General features: G+C 38.8%; 2 protein-coding genes across 2 annotated transcripts in view; one reads left to right on the forward strand and one right to left on the reverse strand.

The window, feature by feature from the left end:
* Positions 1 to 18,068, forward strand: part of LOC121958772 (neurexophilin-1-like) — a 111,201-nt gene that overhangs the window by 61,571 nt on the left and 31,562 nt on the right. The gene's annotated exons all lie outside the window — the stretch shown is intronic.
* On the reverse strand, positions 1,831 to 16,824 carry LOC121959061 (alpha-tectorin-like). The gene is given in 18 exon segments (XM_088070476.1): positions 1,831 to 2,064; positions 2,814 to 3,010; positions 3,315 to 3,715; positions 3,881 to 4,038; positions 4,197 to 4,795; positions 4,878 to 5,430; positions 5,649 to 6,232; positions 6,323 to 6,899; positions 6,997 to 7,397; positions 9,692 to 9,857; positions 10,001 to 10,096; positions 10,182 to 10,460; positions 11,238 to 11,353; positions 14,632 to 14,797; positions 14,947 to 15,042; positions 15,126 to 15,404; positions 16,029 to 16,144; positions 16,803 to 16,824. Coding segments are annotated over 18 exon segments (5,040 nt in total).

The following is an 18,068-nucleotide window of genomic DNA, read 5'->3' on the forward strand; positions in this document are numbered from 1 at the left end:
CTAGGTTACTGCACCAGCTAAACAAATACAATTACAGTAATTACCTGGCATCGTGAAATGAAAATACCTGAAATAGGTGTGCATTAGTATGACACTCTGAAAATGAAGTTGTGGCTCACCTGCAAAACAATGCAATGCAAAGAATCTGTAAAAGTTTGTAAAGGCATGTGAGCGGTGTATCAGCTGTCTAGAATGGTTTGCCAGATAAAGGAGTGGTGCAGTACCATGAACATATGCAAGACTTATCTCTCTTTTCTTGTTTTTGCTGTGTGGAACCTTATAGACTTAAGCAGATATAATTAGTATGTAAAATGAATCCACATCGATAATAATTTAATGAGGATTAAGATTGTCAGCATGACCATATCTTGCACTTCAGGTTTAGTTACTTCCCACTTCAAAAATGATTAACAGCAGTTATCTATCCATGTTGTTATCCATTTATTGAAAAAGTGAATCTCAACAATGACAAGCGATACAGAAAGGGGCATGAAATGAGAGTCTACATCCTGATAAACAAAGAAGTTTTACAGTAAATGTTGGAATGATAAAGGAAGATGTGAATTTAAGGGCTGGTAAGCTGCCTGGTGGTGTTGGCTACATTGGTGCCCATATTCAATGAAGGGTGTTGCTTTGTGCTGTTGCTTTAAAGGCAGGTAAAACCAGTGTGGGTAGTTGGTCCAGGATATTCCAGTAAACATCCTCTTAATTAAATATATTTTTAGCAAAGCTTGGCTTGGAAAAGTTAAACCATTTATCAGAGCTTCTGACTGCACAATTTTTTTGGAATCTTCAGACATTGCATAATAAATTGGAATAATGATAATTCATGGTTAATATACAGCATTGTTGGTCATTGCATTTAAGTTTTTTTAATAATGTGATTAAGTTTAACAGGGGTGCAGTGTCTGAATTAACCCTCTGAGACCCAGTGGGCTGGCAGCAAACCCTTGTCTTTAAGAGGCTTTAGAGGGCTGAGTTTCAAAGCTGGTGATCTGCATATAATTTGAAACTAATGGGCTTTAGACAGGAATTAGAATCAACTGTTTCACATTACCTTGTCAGGAAGGGTGCTAAGTCACGTTCCAAATTTATGCTGAATTTTGGCGAGAGAATAACAGCACGGCCAGTTCACAAGTTATGTGTGGGTTACAGACATGCCCACTTTATGCTCGTCACATGCAGTTTGGGCCAAAAAGCCATGCACTATAAGTGTGTTAGTCTGTATTGTATTTAAATATTTCTCCATACTACTATACCAATTTATGAGTTTCTAAAACTGTTAAGGGACCACCCTTAAATTGGGTATGACTGGAAAGCCGAGAATCTTTAGGATTCTATGAGCACAATTGTATTCATGTCCGGTGTTTAGAAAATAACCTGTTGTAACCTGTTGTGACCTGTTGTTGTATCACAGCGTGGGTTTTTCTGTGGTGTTCCTAATTTTTTTTGCATCTTAATGCGATTTTTTTTTAGGGAATTTTGACCATTTATATCAATTCTCCAGTGATAAAACATGCTTAAATTCAGTGGAACCAATGGTATTAACCAAATAATTGCTGCAACAACTAATAAGTCATAATAGAGCATAAGTATGGCCATAATAATACTTCTCTTATGATGTTCTAAGACCCTGTACACTCTTTCTAGATTTAAATAGGCATCTAACCAAAATGGTGTTTCTTACACATTTATGAAAAGAAGATCTTGACATCTGGTTGCATCTCAAATTCATCTTTAGGTTCCCTGTTTTCAAATGGTGTATGCCCATTTTATGTGGCACATACTGTTGACCTGCCATCTCCCCATAAAATCCCATGCACCCCCTAACTAACCACACTGGTAAGTAGATACTACTGCAGTTACTTCTGTTGTATGTGACTGAGCATTGCAGTACCAACCCCACACTGTGCAAATGAATGTTTATTCAAAACAGCCAAGCTGGCCATCTCTGATGGTGCACTGTTGTGCAGGAGTGCAAGATGCAGCAGAACAGAGGAGGTCATTGGGAGACTGACATTTACATTGCTGGGAGCAACCATCTGTCCAGAAGGATTCACCAGCCTGTAATATGAGACAAAGACATGCATGAAAAGTGATCAAATCAAGCATGTGCTACCTTAATAAAACAAAAAGGCTTCAGAGGGTTAGTTGGAATGGGATGATGAAACTGTCACTATCCTGTGCTCTCTGCATCATACATTTGTATTCATTTGATTAACTAAAAGCATAGTTAATCAAATGAATACAAATGTATGATACTGGTAAATGATAGTTACACAACTACATTGCTTGAAACGTGTCATTGTTTTCTACAAAGTTGTAACTCAGTCTTATTAGTTGCAGCTTTGTGGAAAGGTTTAAGGAAATTCAATAGGCAAAAAAAATATTTTGTAGCAGCAGATTGATGCCAAGGAAGGCAAACCCTGAGACATGTGTATCCTCTTTACTTGCCTGACCTTTTTTTTTTACATGAATGCTACTCTTAATTTTATTCTCTTTGCAATTTAATGTAACATGTTCACATGGTTAAGCGTTATTGTTCAGTAACACATAATAATACTGTGCGGTATACTCGTTTGTTTGGTAATCCGATTTTACTTCCATATAATTTGAATTTTTTCATATTCTGTCATATTGTTGCATAGCTGAGACAGTTGCTGGAGTACTTCAATAAGCAGAAAGAAGCACTAAGGTCAGGCTATGCAACACAAAGTGGGAGACATAAAGTGCCATACCCTGTTACTAATGGTTTCAAATTGTTACACATACACAGATTTAGTCTTTTATTAATTTACAGATGTATGACTTACAGTGTAGTGAAAACCATCATATTGACAGCCACAGCTCTCCACAGAGACACACAGAATGCCACTCCTGAGGAAGCCCTCATCACAGAAACATCCCTCTGAGCAACCCTGCTCACAGGTGACATCAGTGCTGCTGGCACAGGTGTGGCCACAGTCGCTACCACACAGCTCATAATGGCTGTTGGCTGGACAGTCAAGACCTTTAAAAGTGAGGCAAAAAATGATGGATGTTAGATGATTAAAAATCATTGACCTCAGTTAGTTGACCTACCCTGTACTTAGCCGCATTTACACTGCCTGTTTGAGGTGGGAATACCGTGTATAATCACACACTGGAACAAAATCATGCTGTTATTGTTTGGTTTTGTGTAAAACTGCAGGGGCAGTATAAAGGCGGGGGACTTTGATGCGGCCCTAAAACGCATTTTCAGTGTAAAGGCGGCTTATGTTTTTTCTTTGGCTGTTTGTATAACAGATAAACAACACATTGAGTGGTTGACTTACTGCAAGTGGTGTTTTGTCTCCACGGGTAGATTTGAACGTCAGCAGACTGACAGGCACTAACATATGCCTGAATGGCCCTACACAGAAGTTCTTGGTCCTGATTTCCAGACACACAAACACCATACATGCAGTCATTGAAATATGGTGCTGGGTCCAACCGCTCATGGCAGAGGCTGAGAGGGCCGTCAGCTGCTTGAATCACATCACATTTGGTTTGAGCAGGGAGGTCATTGGTGCATTGTGGGCAGGAGGAGCCACACCCATCACTGCAGGCGTAGTCACCTGCCATTTTCCAAGCTGCCCCAAACTCATCTGGAGTGGTGACCATCATTCCAGATGGGGTGTGGAACTCATCATTTGGGTTTCCATTGAAGTTTCCACAAAGTCCACATGTCTGTCCTCTATAGATGACAATGATTAAATTTAAAAAAATGTGTCAATAGATTAGATAATGTGTTTAGTATTTATATTAATATTATTTATTATTATATATATATATATTTTTTATTATTTTCCAGATTGTAATTTTGAATATTCAAACATGGGCTGTAGTACAAAGCAGATACCTGTAACTTGAAGGTAAAGAGATATATACTGTACTCCATCCATCATATGTGACAGTTAGGCCAAAGTCAGCTCTGAGATATGTGAGAGATCCTCTTGCATAGATGGAAACAAGACTTCCATTCAAGAAAATAGGCAAGTTTTTAGTGACACCATTCACCTTTAACATAGGAAAAATAAAATGGGGGAAACAACCATAGATTAGTATTTGTATTTTTAACATTGGGTGCTTTTAAAAATGATAGCTTCAAATCAAGTTGGAGAAGAAAATGATTTGATAAATACAGTCCTCAAATATTCTTAATCTGTGTAACTCACCTGTACCATACCGTGGCTGTCGCTTGACATATGCACTCGATAGCCCCACACATTCACAAAAACTTCAGCTGTGATTGAAACTGGCAGCCCTCTCCACGGCTCATTCTTAGCCTCCACAGAAAATTGGTGGAGCCCATCAGTGGTATTACAAAGGGTCACCAGAGTATAGCGGCAGGTTCCTTGGAAGTCATAGGCCTTGCCATCAAAGGTGAGGTAGTGAGGGTAACCTGAGGCAGAGCAGGTGCCATGATGGTTTGGATGGCAGCCAAACTCACCCTCCACCACACGGCAGGACTCTTGGGGACCACAGGAGTTGGGGACACAGTGGACTATCCCAGTAGTGCCATCACAGGTGCACAAGCTCTGACACTCCTCACCATCCCAGAACTGTTCACTCTCTTGCCAATAGCGTCCTTGGTGATAGCATCCGCACCCTGTTGGTGGCACACACTGGTTTCCATTGAGGACAAAACCATCATCACACTGGCAACCCTCCTGGCATGCAGTAACACAGTCAAAAGGGAAAGAGAGACTGGGACAGGTGGAGGGACAAGTGGTTCCACAGACTTCATAATGGCTGTTTTGAGGGCAGTTTTGCTCTAGAGAAAAACAAAGGTATTCATTCAATGAAAGCATTGATATATTATCAAGCCACTTATATCAAGGGGGCAAAGTGCTTACCACAGTCAGTTGCATTTCTCCAGTGTCCAAGGGCGATGCCTTTCTGTTGACACATCAGTGCATAATCGCGCAGGACCTCACAACGTGCTGAAGCAGGATTTCTAGAAGTCCTTATGATCTCCATACATGCATCCACATGCTGCTCTGGATCTAATATGTCCCAACACTGGGTAAAAGGCCCATGAGGTGAGCCAAGAATGCCACAGTACTCACTAGAATTGTAGTTTATTGTGTAGTCCTGGTTTATACTTTCCACACAGTGTGCAGTGAGGGAGCCACCTTGCCAACTGTCCCCAAAGTCCTGAGAGCTGTTGACCAGAATGCCATTGGGTGTGCGGAAGTCATCATGTAGTTGACCATTGTAATTACCACAGAGTCCACCCAGTGAATTACTGTAGATGCCAGGTGCAGTGACACGCACAAAGTGAGGCCAGACTGTCTGCACCGTTACACCAAAGGAGGTGCGCAGGATGATACTGTGAATGTTGCTGTGGTAGATCTGGATTCTGTTGGATGCTGAACTGAAGGGTAGTCTGATCTGCTGATTGTTAACCTAAAGGGTCAGTTAAACAGCCAATGTCAAATTTTCAGGGCTTACACGTTTTTAAGTTTTTATCAAAACATTCTCAGAATTGTTTCTCAAGTAAGAGTCTCCTGTTATGTGTTGCTCAAAACAAGACTGTAACATGGGAGACAGAAGTAATACCTTTTCTAGTAAGACTGTTCTCTTGTATCACCACTAATTTCTCTTCATATTAACATGTGACTTACCTGAACTTGGTTGCTACCTGTCATCTCAATGGACACATGTATACCCTCTGCCTCAAACTTTAGTACCCTGGCAAAACCTTGTTGGCCTTTGGGCACTTTTTCTGTCATCACCACAAAATGTGGGTGACTAGACAATCCCATTACTTTGGCAAGGGTCAGTTGACACGCTCCAGGATACTGGTATGTCAGTCCATCAAAAGTTTGATATGTCCCTGGGCCACTTATCCAGCATGTTGCATAACTTTTAGGTCTGCATCCTCTTTCTCCCTCCTCCACCCTGCAAGACTCTTGTGGGCCACATCCATGGGAGCGGCAGGTCATGGAGCCATAACTGCAGCTGCAACGTCTCCCACAGTCCTCATCTAGTATTACAGTGTCTCCAGAGCGGTAGTAGCGACCCTCAAAGCTGCAGCCACACTCAGCATGAGGGACGCAGACTCCAGCACTAAGGACATAGCCTGAATTGCAGATGCAGCTTTCCTGGGCAGGGAGAGGACAGTTGTGGGGAGAATCTGGATTGACACAAGTAGCTGGACATCCTGTGCCTTGGGACTCAAAGTGACTGTTGGCAGGGCAGGGGATTTCTAGACAAAAGAAAACAACATGACATTGACATCATGGACATTTTACCAAACTGATTTTTCAAAATGATGTTGATTGATAGACAGACATACCACAGAAGCCTTGTCTCCTCCAGCTCGGCAGCTCTATACCATTCTGTTGACACTGACTTGCATACACGTTTAGGGCTTGGCACAGAATGGGTTGATACCCTCCTCCCAGACAAAGATCATAAACACAACTCTCCACAAAGACCTGTGGGGGAAGTTGTTGATGGCAAACAGCGAAAGGTCCAGAACTGCTCTGCAGGATACCACAATGGGCATCGTTGCTGTATAAAGCTGTCTGAGCCAAAGTGCAGGCAGCACAGTCCAGACCTCCACACTGTGGTTCACAGCCAGGCTCATCGTCTCCTGGTGCTTGCCAGCTGTTGGCAAAAACCACATCAGAGCTCACCAGCTCACCTTGGCGGGTTCTAAAGTCATCTTTGGGATCACTGTTGAAGTTTCCACACAAGCCACATGTTGCATTGTCGTAAGTATGGGGCACACTGATCCTGACATGATGATTAGTGTCAAAAGAAACCTCCAGGCCAAAGTCAGTACTGACAACCACAGAAAATCCTGACTCATAAACCTGGACTGTGCCATTGTTAAGGGAGATGGGAGTGGCAACAAAGTTGCCATTAACCTGTAAGCACAAAAGTAAATACGTCAAGAGTTCCCAAAACATATTTAGAATAATTCCAAAAATTCAAAGTTAAGTATAGACTGTAAAAATCACTAACCTTGGCCTGACCACGACGTCCCTTGACAATCTCGATTTTTTCGTCATAGACATACACTTTGATCAGTCGTGTCCAGGAAACATGAGTACTGCCCCGGTGCTCGTTCTTGCCCTCTACTCTATAGTAGGGCAGCCCATGACCACATTGCTCTGAGAGAACATAAGTGCAGGTGCCCTGGAAGTGAAACACTCTGTCATCAAAGGTAAAGTAATGTGGATCACCACTTATGGTGCAGGTGCCCCTCTGCACCGTCTTGCAGGAGAACTGAAAGTCAGCAGGCCTGCAGATCTGGGAAAAGGCGCAGGGTTGGCTTTGACACTGCAGGCCTGTTGAAGTGCAGAAGCACCTCTGCACACAGGTATTGTCACTCCAGAATGAGTAACCCAGCATCACAGGTTTACCTTGAAAAGAATGAAAGGGACATTTTATGCAAAAATTAAATATAAACATTCTCACAAACAATACCATTTGAATTATTTGGAGAAGAACACTTATTTACCTCTATACATCTAATATAATCCTGCACTAAATGTAATCTTACAATGTGCAATACTCAATACTCAACTGCAGACAGCATGTTAACAATGCATGAACTCTTTCTTCTTCTTATTATTTTAAGGTCTTGTGCATATGTATTCCAGTCGTTATCACCATTATTGCAAACCACTTTCATGTGCGTTAAAAACAAAGAGTCACACGTGGTCACCCTATGTATCTGATCCTACCATTGAAAATGCAGCCTGTTGTTCCATGGTCAACCCGGAAAGCCCATCGACCGGGTACATTGACATTGCTGCTTAGGTGGAAATTTGACTTAACGCCTGTTGCACTGTCAGAGAATGATCCAGGGATGGAGAAATGATGAATGGAGTCAACTGTGTCATAGCCAGCCTTGGAAAAAAAATCATGCTTAATTAGTTTATTTTTGATATTTGTGTAAATTTTAAAATATATTTCTAGTATGCTGCAATCCTTCTATTTAATTTCAACAAATGACTTAAATACTGTTTTTCCGAATTGATGTGTCATAATTTTGGTGGTTCTGACCTGAACACTGCGATTTGTTGCAGCTATCCACCCATAATTCATCAGGACAAATGAGTAGCTTCCACCAGAGATCAAGACAGCTTGGAACGTTGTGCACTGGGGGGAAAAATTGTTTAATGTACTTTATATTATGAGATTGGTGTATTTTTTAGCGTTTCACCATTCAGAACAATTTGCCTTACCGTTCCTGAATTTGGATAGTAGGCCAGCTCATACCATGTTGCAACAAAGACCCAGTTGGCATTAAATTTCAGTTTTGGAAAATACGTGTTAATGTCCTGTGTAGCTTGTTGGAGGACACTGCCGCTGGTGTATTGGTTGTAGTAGATCTGACCCAACTCTCTGTTGTCAAGATCTACCCAGAGTGGGCCGATGATGTCTCTTGGTCCATACATTGGAAACTTCTTAGCAATGTAATCACTAAGTGGTTGGTTAAATGTCAGGTGTCCATTCTGGTTCACCTAAAAAAAATATTTGAGTAAACCAGTTCTTACTATGAAGGAATCAGGAGATACTGACTATATTCTTTGATCTTGGCTGGAGTTTGTTCAAATAATATTTTCAGATGTAACTATATCTAAGTATAATCAGTTTTTTTGTAAATTAAAATTCAATAATATGTCTCTGTTCTGCAGTTTCATGTTGTTTCTGAAGTTATTACATAACCATTGGTTCCTCAATGTGTAAAATCATTTGACTATGGTATTTGGACAACAAAGTTTTTACTTACATAAATTTGATTGTAGGTCTGCCCAAAATAGTCAAAAGATTGTTGCAGTGTTACTACAGGAGGACTTTCATCATCGGATATATGGCTTGTAGATCCTGACATAGGGTAGAGGGGTCCTAGAACGAAAAGAATTACAGTCCAAGTAGAAGAACATTAAAGCTTGATGATTGATAGTTTTGTATTTAATAGGGTTTTCAGGATCATTCCAAGCTCTAAATTACTCCCACATTTCTTTTTTTTTCTTTGAGAATACTCAGCAAAACAAAAGGTCAAAGGTTTCTGGGGCTGTCTACTGACCTTGCTTTTTGTTTTGTGCATGTTATTCAGCAATTTGTTTTAACTTAGTCTTTGACTTTTTAACTTTTGTAATGTGCAGAGCATGTCTTCGATTGTATTTTGTCCTAAAATATACAATATAGAACCAAGCCAGTAACACATACATTTTGAAACATACAAAAACGCTACTGACAGTTCTGATTAACTTTAAAATGCTCCACTGAGAAATGCATTCTATAACATTACAATAACATTGTTGTAATAGCCGCAAAATGAATTTGACATGATGATATGGCTGGCATTTGAAGAAAGACAAATTAAGATTCAAGAGTTCAACTTACTTGGGCTATGGGGAGTCAAAACGCCTGTAAATTAGACAAAAACAAAGCAAAAGTGCACAAGTAAACAAACTGATTGAACCAGAGAACGCTAAAGATTTAACGTAAAGCTTATCATCATATGTTGTTTCACAAGATATGTCCAAGCCAAAGTCAATATGGGTAATGGTCGTTATAAACAGACACCTTGACCAGTTGTGTCAAGGAAACATGAGTGTTGCTCTCGCCTTCTCTATAGTAGGGCGACCACATTGCTCAGAGAGGATGTAAGTGCAGGTGGTGTGGTCACCCTCTGTGATCTTACCAATATAAGTGCAACCTTTTGATCCATGGTCAACCCGGAAAGCCCATCGCCCGGGTACATTGACATTGCTGCTCAGGCGGAAATTTGACTTGTTGCCTGTTGCGCTGTCAGAGAATGATCCAGGGATGGAGAAATGATGAATGGAGTCAACTGTGTCATAGCCAGCCTGAAAAAAAAAATCAAGCTTATTTTTGTGTTGTATTATGAAAAACCTGTCTGTAATATTCTGCAGTCTTTATTTATTTTTTCTTACAGAATTTGAACAAAAAAAAAGATGTATTTCCAAAATGATGCGTAGCTAGCTCTGACCTGTACGCTGTACTTTGTTGCAGCTATTATCCCATAATTCATCAGGACAAATGAGTAGTTTCCACCAGAGATCAAGACTGCTTGGGCAGTGGTTTCCTGGGAAGGGGGGGTTATAGTAATTCACAATATGAGATGCTTATATTTTTTAGGGTGTTACAACATTTAGCACAAGTTGACTTACCGTTCTTGAAATTGGAAAGTAGGCCACTTCATACCATGTTGCAACAAAGACCCAGTTGGCATTAAATTTCAGTCTTGGGAAATACTGGTTTATGTCCTGTGTAGCTTGTTGGAGGATACTGCCGCTGGTGAATTGGTCGTAGTAGATCTGACCTCTCTGCCTGTTATCGAGATCTGCCCAGAATGGAGCGATGATGTCTCTTGGTCCATTCATGGGAAACCTATCAGCTATGTATTTACTCCATGGATGGTCAAATGTCAGGTGTCCGTTCTGGTTGACCTTAAAACAAATATTCGGGTAAACCAATTCTTAATATCAAGGAATCAGGTGATGCTGACTTTCATCTTTGATAAGTGCATCTCACCAAACACTGGCATACCTTGCACTGAAAATGTTCAAACAATATTGTCCATCAGTATTTTTTTGGTGAATTAAAATTCAGCAAATGTGATTACATGGACATGAATAACCCGTTTGTGAGGCTCATCCTGGTTATGATCATCAGTGTTTCCCCGAGGTTTACTCGATTTGGAAAGCATGCCCTGTCACATTCATTTTCTATGTACTGTATTCATCTATTCCTTACTTATTTATTTATTAATTTGTTCATTCTTTCATTAATTGATTCATTTACCATGTTCAGTCTTGTAGAGTCAGGAGGAGTGTATCCTCTCTGACAGCCAAGTTGGATCAAAGTGGCCCCCCAAGTATAATGGTTTGGGAAACATTTATCGTACAGTGACCATATTCAGAATACAGTATGTATTTGAGCATAGAGAAATATGGTTATTTATATTTTCTATTTTTATCCTTATTTCTTTGCGAGTGCTACAGCTGGCATTTTTGTGTTTCTCTTAAAGAAAATATGGTGTTTCATGCTTACACTTTTGGATACTCCAAAATCCCACTCATAAACAGGTTATTAATTTGCATGTAAATGCACTGATGTCTCTGTTTGCAGTTTCACAACATGTTGAAAGTTATGACATAACTAGTGGTTTCTCAAAGTCTAAAACCATTTAGATGTTTTTTTTGAACAATAAAGCTTTTACATACATAAATCTGATTGTAGGTCCGCCCAAAATAGACGAAAGATTGTTGCAAGGTGGCTGGAGGAGGACTTTCATCATCATTTAAATGGCTTGTAGTTCCTGACACTGGGTAGAGGGGTCCTAGGAAGAACAAAATTACACGGTCACTAAAAACATTGAAGATTAATAATCTTGTTTTTTGTAGACTTTTGGGGGGGGGGTTACTTATATTAGATATTAAGCTATTTTGCTTTAACTTCATTGTTGACTTTTCAATTTTGCAATTTTTGAAAACAAACTGAAAATTTTGCATAACTTTAAAATGAGAAACTTTTTTTTTTTTTCGATAAGACTCATATTAAATGTATACTATAGCGTTCCAAAAGCCAGATTTTAATCACCATCACATTGCAGCTGACCTAATGGTAATGGTAGATATAAAAATGTGAAGTTAGTATGTGTAGTAAATGTAATAAAGCCACACTCTCATGCATGATTGTTATGAATAACCAATTTAAAACTAACTTAAGTTCTAAGTGAGCAACAGCCACACTAATAATAAATACAACATTGATATTCATTAGGATAATAATAATAATAGTCACATGAGCTTATGAATTTGACATAATAGTGAGACTGGCATGGTAAGGGAAAAAAAAAATCTCTTTTTTTCTAGAGTGCAACTTACTTGGGCTCGTTGGAGTTGCCGTCTCTGTAAATTAAATAAAAATATATCAAAGATGCACACGTAAATAATTAGATATAACTTGAGAATTATCAGTAATGTTACAAACACTAAAGCGTTTATGTAAACCTCATTGTAATACATTCTTAAACTTTAATTAAAGTACAGTAACGAGATAACATACTGCCACACTGATAATTCAATACAAGGGTCCAGATGAGATTAGCCTGCCAGTTTACCTACAGAGCAAGTTTCTTTTTTTAATACTGTTGTGAAGGTCATTCATTCAGCTATAAACTGTGGTCTTCTTTCTGTCTTCATAACGGTCTTTCTAGCACCCTGAGTGACCTCATACTGTGCAAAAACACTGATGAAAGCTCCTACCCAAAGCAGTAACAGTTGTTGTATTTGCTGGAAATATGCTGTAAGCATTGTTTTGCTGCCAGTAAAATGTCACTTTTTAAGTCTAGATCACCCTACAAGAGCCTTCATCATCAGTCTAGCCCTAAACTGGCTTAGCTGGACACAATTTGTATTTTACACCTCTGGAGAGAGGATACATAATTCTTTCAAGAAACCTTTGAACAGATTATAATAAATTTAGAGAAAAAGTTACTTCAACTGCAGATTAGTTGCTTTGTTTTGGTTTACGTGGAAGGTTACAGCAATAAAATAGAAATATCAATCAGAGATTACACACTACCGCTCCAAAGCTTGTGGACATTCAGAAAATGTCATGCTTTCCATGAAAAGTCACACTTTTGTTCACAAAATGAGTTGCAAGATGAACAGAAAATATAGTCAAAACGTGAAATAGTAATATTGTCCTTCAGACTTTGCTCACATCAAAGAATCTTCCATTTGCATTACAGACGTACATATCTTTGGAGTTCTAGCTGTCAAGTTGTTTAGATAATCTGAAAAAAAAAATTACTCCTGCTTCTCTCAAGACTCACTTTTATCATTTGGCTTTTCTAAATTAATGCTGACTGCTTTTAAATTTTTTTAAATTAAGTTTTAAATTATTCTTTTGTGTTTTTATCTTGTGTTGGATTGATTATGTGTCTTGTTTTTTTATTATTAAGTACTTTGTAACCCTTGTTTTGAAAAGTGCTCTATAAATAAAGTTTTATAAAAGTTATTATTGAAGCACCTCCAACAAGTTGGACTGGCTTGAATAGGACTAATTACGTATCATATGGTGAAGCTGCTTCCATGACAGCTCAATGGGGTCGACGTCTGGTGACTGCAGTGGCCAAAATACCAGCTCAGTGCTTCTTCTGTAAATAGTTCTGAAACAGTTTGGGGCTTCTCTTTGGTTTATTGGCTTGTTGTAGGAGGAAGATGGCTCCAATTGAGTGCTGTTCACAGTTTTCCTTATTTAATATCCCTTTTACCCTGTACAAGTCTCCCACTTTGGCATCACCAAAGAACTCCCAGACCAACACATTTCCTCCACCATGTTTGACAGATAGCGCCATACCCTCCTCCAGCATATTTCCATCTGTTCTGCGTCTCACAAATGATCTTCTTTGCTATCCAAACACCTCCGACTTAGATTTGTCAGTCCAAGACACCTTTTTCTCAATCCTTCTTTGTCAAATATCCATGTCCTTTTGCCCATCTTTATCTTTTCCTTTTATTTGCCAACTCTAAGTTATTACTTTTTCTTTGCTACTCTGCCTGTAAAACGTCAGCTTTGTGGAGTTACTGTTGGTGTTGAGACTGGTGATTTTGCTTGTACCATATATTTTAGGTTATTTGTTTCTCAAAGAAGAGCATTTGTGAAATGCAGAACACATGGAAAGATGCTGGAGGAGTGCTTGACACTGTCTATCAATCATGGTCGAGGAAATGTGATGGTCTGGGTTTTTTTTGATGCTGGTAAATTGTGAGATTTGTACAGGGTAAAAGGATTTGTAAGTCTGTAATTGCTGTATTTGGAAGAGTCTTTGATGACCGCAAAGTATGAAGGGCACAATGACTATTTCACATTTTGACTATATTTTCTATTGATCTTGCAACCTATTTGATGAATACTGATGTGAGTTTACAAGGAAACATCATATTTTCTGCTTGACCCCAAATGATTGAGCAGCAGTGTAAATAATGAATTAATCATACAAATTAAGTTGACCTTTTTCCTATATTCCTGTTGCCATTGTACTTACAACCTCCTTGAATACTGAAGAATCAAGATTTATGTAGAGTTCGACTTACCCGGGCTCCGGGGAGTCAAAACATCTGTAAATAAGACAAAAACAAAGCAAAGATGCACAAGTAAACAAACAGATTGAACCAGAGAACGCTAAGGTAAAGCTTATCAACATATGTTGTTTCATAAGATATGTCCAAGCCAAAGTCAGTACTGATATTCACAAAAACCTGACTCTTAAACCTGGACTGTGCAACTGCTAAGAGTTCATAGTGGCTTCAGAGTTGCCATTAAACAGTAAGCACACTAGAAAGTATACTAAGAGTAGCAAAAACATATTTAGAATCACTGGAAAGAGTGAAATTTGAAGTATAATCACAGTTTAAATCACTAACTTCTGCCTCATTGAGATTCCCCTTGACAAGCTCAGTGGTCGTTATAAACAGACACCTTGACCAGTTGTGTCCAGGAAACATGAGTGCTGCCTTGGTGTTGCTCTCGCCCTCTCTATAGTAGGGCAACCGCATTGCTCAGAGAGGCTGTAAGTGCAGGTGGTGTGGTCACCCTCTGTGATCTTACCAACATAAGTGCAACCTATTGATCCATGGTCAACCCGGAAAGCCCATCGCCCGGGTACATTGACATTGCTACTCAGTCGGAAATTTGAGTTAACGTCTGTTGCGCTGTCAGAGAATGATCCAGGGATGGAGCAATGATGAATGGAGTCAACTGTGTCATAGCCAGCCTGAAAAAAAAATCAAGCTTATTTTTGTGTTGTAGAATTAAAAACCTGTCTGTAATATTCTGCAATTATTTATTTTCTGTTACAGAATTTGAACAAAAAAAGATGATTTGATTTCCAAAATGATGTGTTACAGCTTTTATGGTTCTGACCTGTACTCTGTACTTTGTTGCAGCTATTATCCCATAATTCATCAGGACAAATGAGTAGCTTCCACCAGAGATCAAGACTGCTTGGGCAGTGGTTTCCTGGGGGGAGGGTTATAGAAATTCACAATATGAGATGTTTATATTTTTTAGGGTGTTACAACATTTAGAACAAGTTGACTTACCGTTCCTGAATTTGGAAAGTAGGCCACTTCATACCATGTTGCAACAAAGACCCAGTTGGCATTAAATTTCAGTCTTGGGAAATACTGGTTTATGTCCTGTGTAGCTTGTTGGAGGATACTGCCGCTGGTGAATTGGTCGTAGTAGATCTGACCTCTCTGCCTGTTATCGAGATCTGCCCAGAATGGAGCGATGATGTCTCTTGGTCCATTCATGGGAAACCTCACAGCTGTGTAGTTTCTCCATGGATGGTCAAATGTCAGGTGTCCGTTCTGGTTGACCTTAAAACAAATATTTGGGTAAACCAATTCTTAATATCAAGGAATCAGGTGATGCTGACTTTCATCTTTGATAAGTGCATCTCACCAAACACTGGCATATCTTGCACTGAAAATGTTCAAACAATATTGTCCATCAGTATTTTTTTGGTGAATTAAAATTCAGCAAATGTGATTACATGGACATGAATAACCCGTTTGTGAGGCTCATCCTGGTTATGATCATCAGTGTTTCCCCGAGGTTTACTCGATTTGGAAAGCATGCCCTGTCACATTCATTTTCTATGTACTGTATTCATCTATTCCTTACTTATTTATTTATTAATTTGTTCATTCTTTCATTAATTGATTCATTTACCATGTTCAGTCTTGTAGAGCCAGGAGGAGTGTATCCTCTCTGACAGCTGGCATTTTTGTGTTTCTCTTAAAGAAAATATGGTGTTTCATGCTTACACTTTTGGATACTCCAAAATCCCACTCATAAACAGGTTATTAATTTGCATGTAAATGCACTGATGTCTCTGTTTTGCAGTTTCACAACATATTGAAAGTTATGACATAACTAGTGGTTTCTCAAAGTCTAAAAACATTTAGATGTTGTTTTTGAACAATAAAGCTTTTACATACATAAATCTGATTGTAGGTCCGCCCAAAATAGACAAAAGATTGTTGCAAGGTGGCTGGAGGAGGACTGTCATCATCATTTAAATGGCTTGTAGTTCCTGACACTGGGTAGAGGGGTCCTAGGAAGAACAAAATTACACAGTCACTTAACAGTGAAGATTGATACTCTCATTTTTGTAGGCTTTTTGGTGGTTTTACTTACTTAAACCTTGGGTTCTTTTTGTTTGTGCATTTGTTTTATGCATGATATTAAGCTATTTTGCTTTATTTTTGACTCCTCAGTTTTGCAGTTTAAGGAGCATGTCATGGGTTGTAGTTTTATCATAAAATAGACAACACATAGCAAAGCCAAAAAGACATTCAAATAAGTTACGTTGAAAAACGTTGACACACTCTGAAAACAAACTCTGACAGTTTTGCATAACTTTAAAATGAGAATTTTTTTTCCTATAGAGCTCATTAAATGTATACTATAGCGTTCCAATATCAAGATTTTAATCACCATCACATCACAGTTGACCAAATGGTAATGGTAAATATAAAAATTTAGGTAATGTATTAAATGCAATTAAGCAACAATTTTATGCATGATTGTTATGATTAACCAATTCAAAACCAACAGTCACACTAATAATAATACAGCATTTATTAGAATTTTAATTAGCAGTTATTATAATAATAATAATAATAATAATAATAGTCACATGAGCATATGACATTTACATAATAGTGAGACTGACATGGTAAGGGAATTTTTTTTTCTTGAGTTCAACTTACTTGGGCTTGTTGGAGTTGCCATGCCTGTAAATTAAATAAAGATAAAACAAAGATGCACATGTAAATAATTAGATATAACTTGAGAAATATCAGAAATGTTACTAGCACTAAAGCATTAATGTAAAGCTTATTCTTCTTTTAAGCTTGGGGTCGACGTCTGGTGACTGCAGTGGCCAAAATACCAGCTCAGTGCTTCTTCTGTAAATAGTTCTGAAACAGTTTGGGGCTTCTCTTTGGTTTATTGGCTTGTTGTAGGAGGAAGATGGCTCCAATTGAGTGCTGTTCACAGTTTTCCTTATTTAATATCCCTTTTACCCTGTACAAGTCTCCCACTTTGGCATCACCAAAGAACTCCCAGACCAACACATTTCCTCCACCATGTTTGACAGATAGCGCCAAACCCTCCTCCAGCATATTTCCATCTGTTCTGCGTCTCACAAATGATCTTCTTTGCTATCCAAACACCTCAGATTTAGATTTGTCAGTCCAAGACACTTTTTCTCAATCCTTCTTTGTCAAATGTCCATGTTCTTTTGCCCATCTTTATCTTTTCCTTTTATTTGCCAACTCTAAGTTATTTCTTTGCTACTCTGCCTGTAAAACATCAAGTCAAGTCAAGTCAGTTTTATTTATATAGCCCATTATCACAAAACATGGTTTGCCTCAGAGGGCTTTACAGTGTACGACATCCCTCTGCCCTTAGACCCTCACATCACCCACATCAGCTTTCTGGAGTTACTGTTGGTGTTGAGACTGGTGATTTTGCTTGTACCATATATTTTAGGTTAATTGTTTCTCAAAGAAGAGCATTTGTGAAATGCGAACACATGGAAACATGCTGGAGGAGTGCTTGACACTGTCTATCAAACATGGCTGAGGAAATGTATGATTTATTCAGGGTAAAAGGATTGTAATTGCTGTAAATGGAAGACTTACCGACTATGACTATGACTATATTTTCTTTTCATCTTGCAACCTATTTGATGAATACTGATGTGAGTTTACATAAAAACTTAAACATTTCTGGGTGACTCCAGATGATTGAGCAGCAGTGTATTAATTATCAGTATTAATTAATCATACAATATTCATTTGCTCTCTTTCCTATATCCCTATTGCCATTGTACTCACAACCTCCTTGGATGCTGAAGAATAAGGCTGGAAGAAAAAATGGTAGAAGACCAAAAATCCCCAAAATCGGTGAAAGCATCTCTCTCAGTGGACTGAGCAGATTGATCTCCAAAACTCGTGGAACCCGCATGTCAT

Source organism: Plectropomus leopardus, chromosome 19, assembly GCF_026936395.1.
Source record: "Plectropomus leopardus strain MGB_pleo_1.0 chromosome 19, ASM2693639v1, whole genome shotgun sequence".
Taxonomy (NCBI): domain Eukaryota; kingdom Metazoa; phylum Chordata; class Actinopteri; order Perciformes; family Serranidae; genus Plectropomus; species Plectropomus leopardus.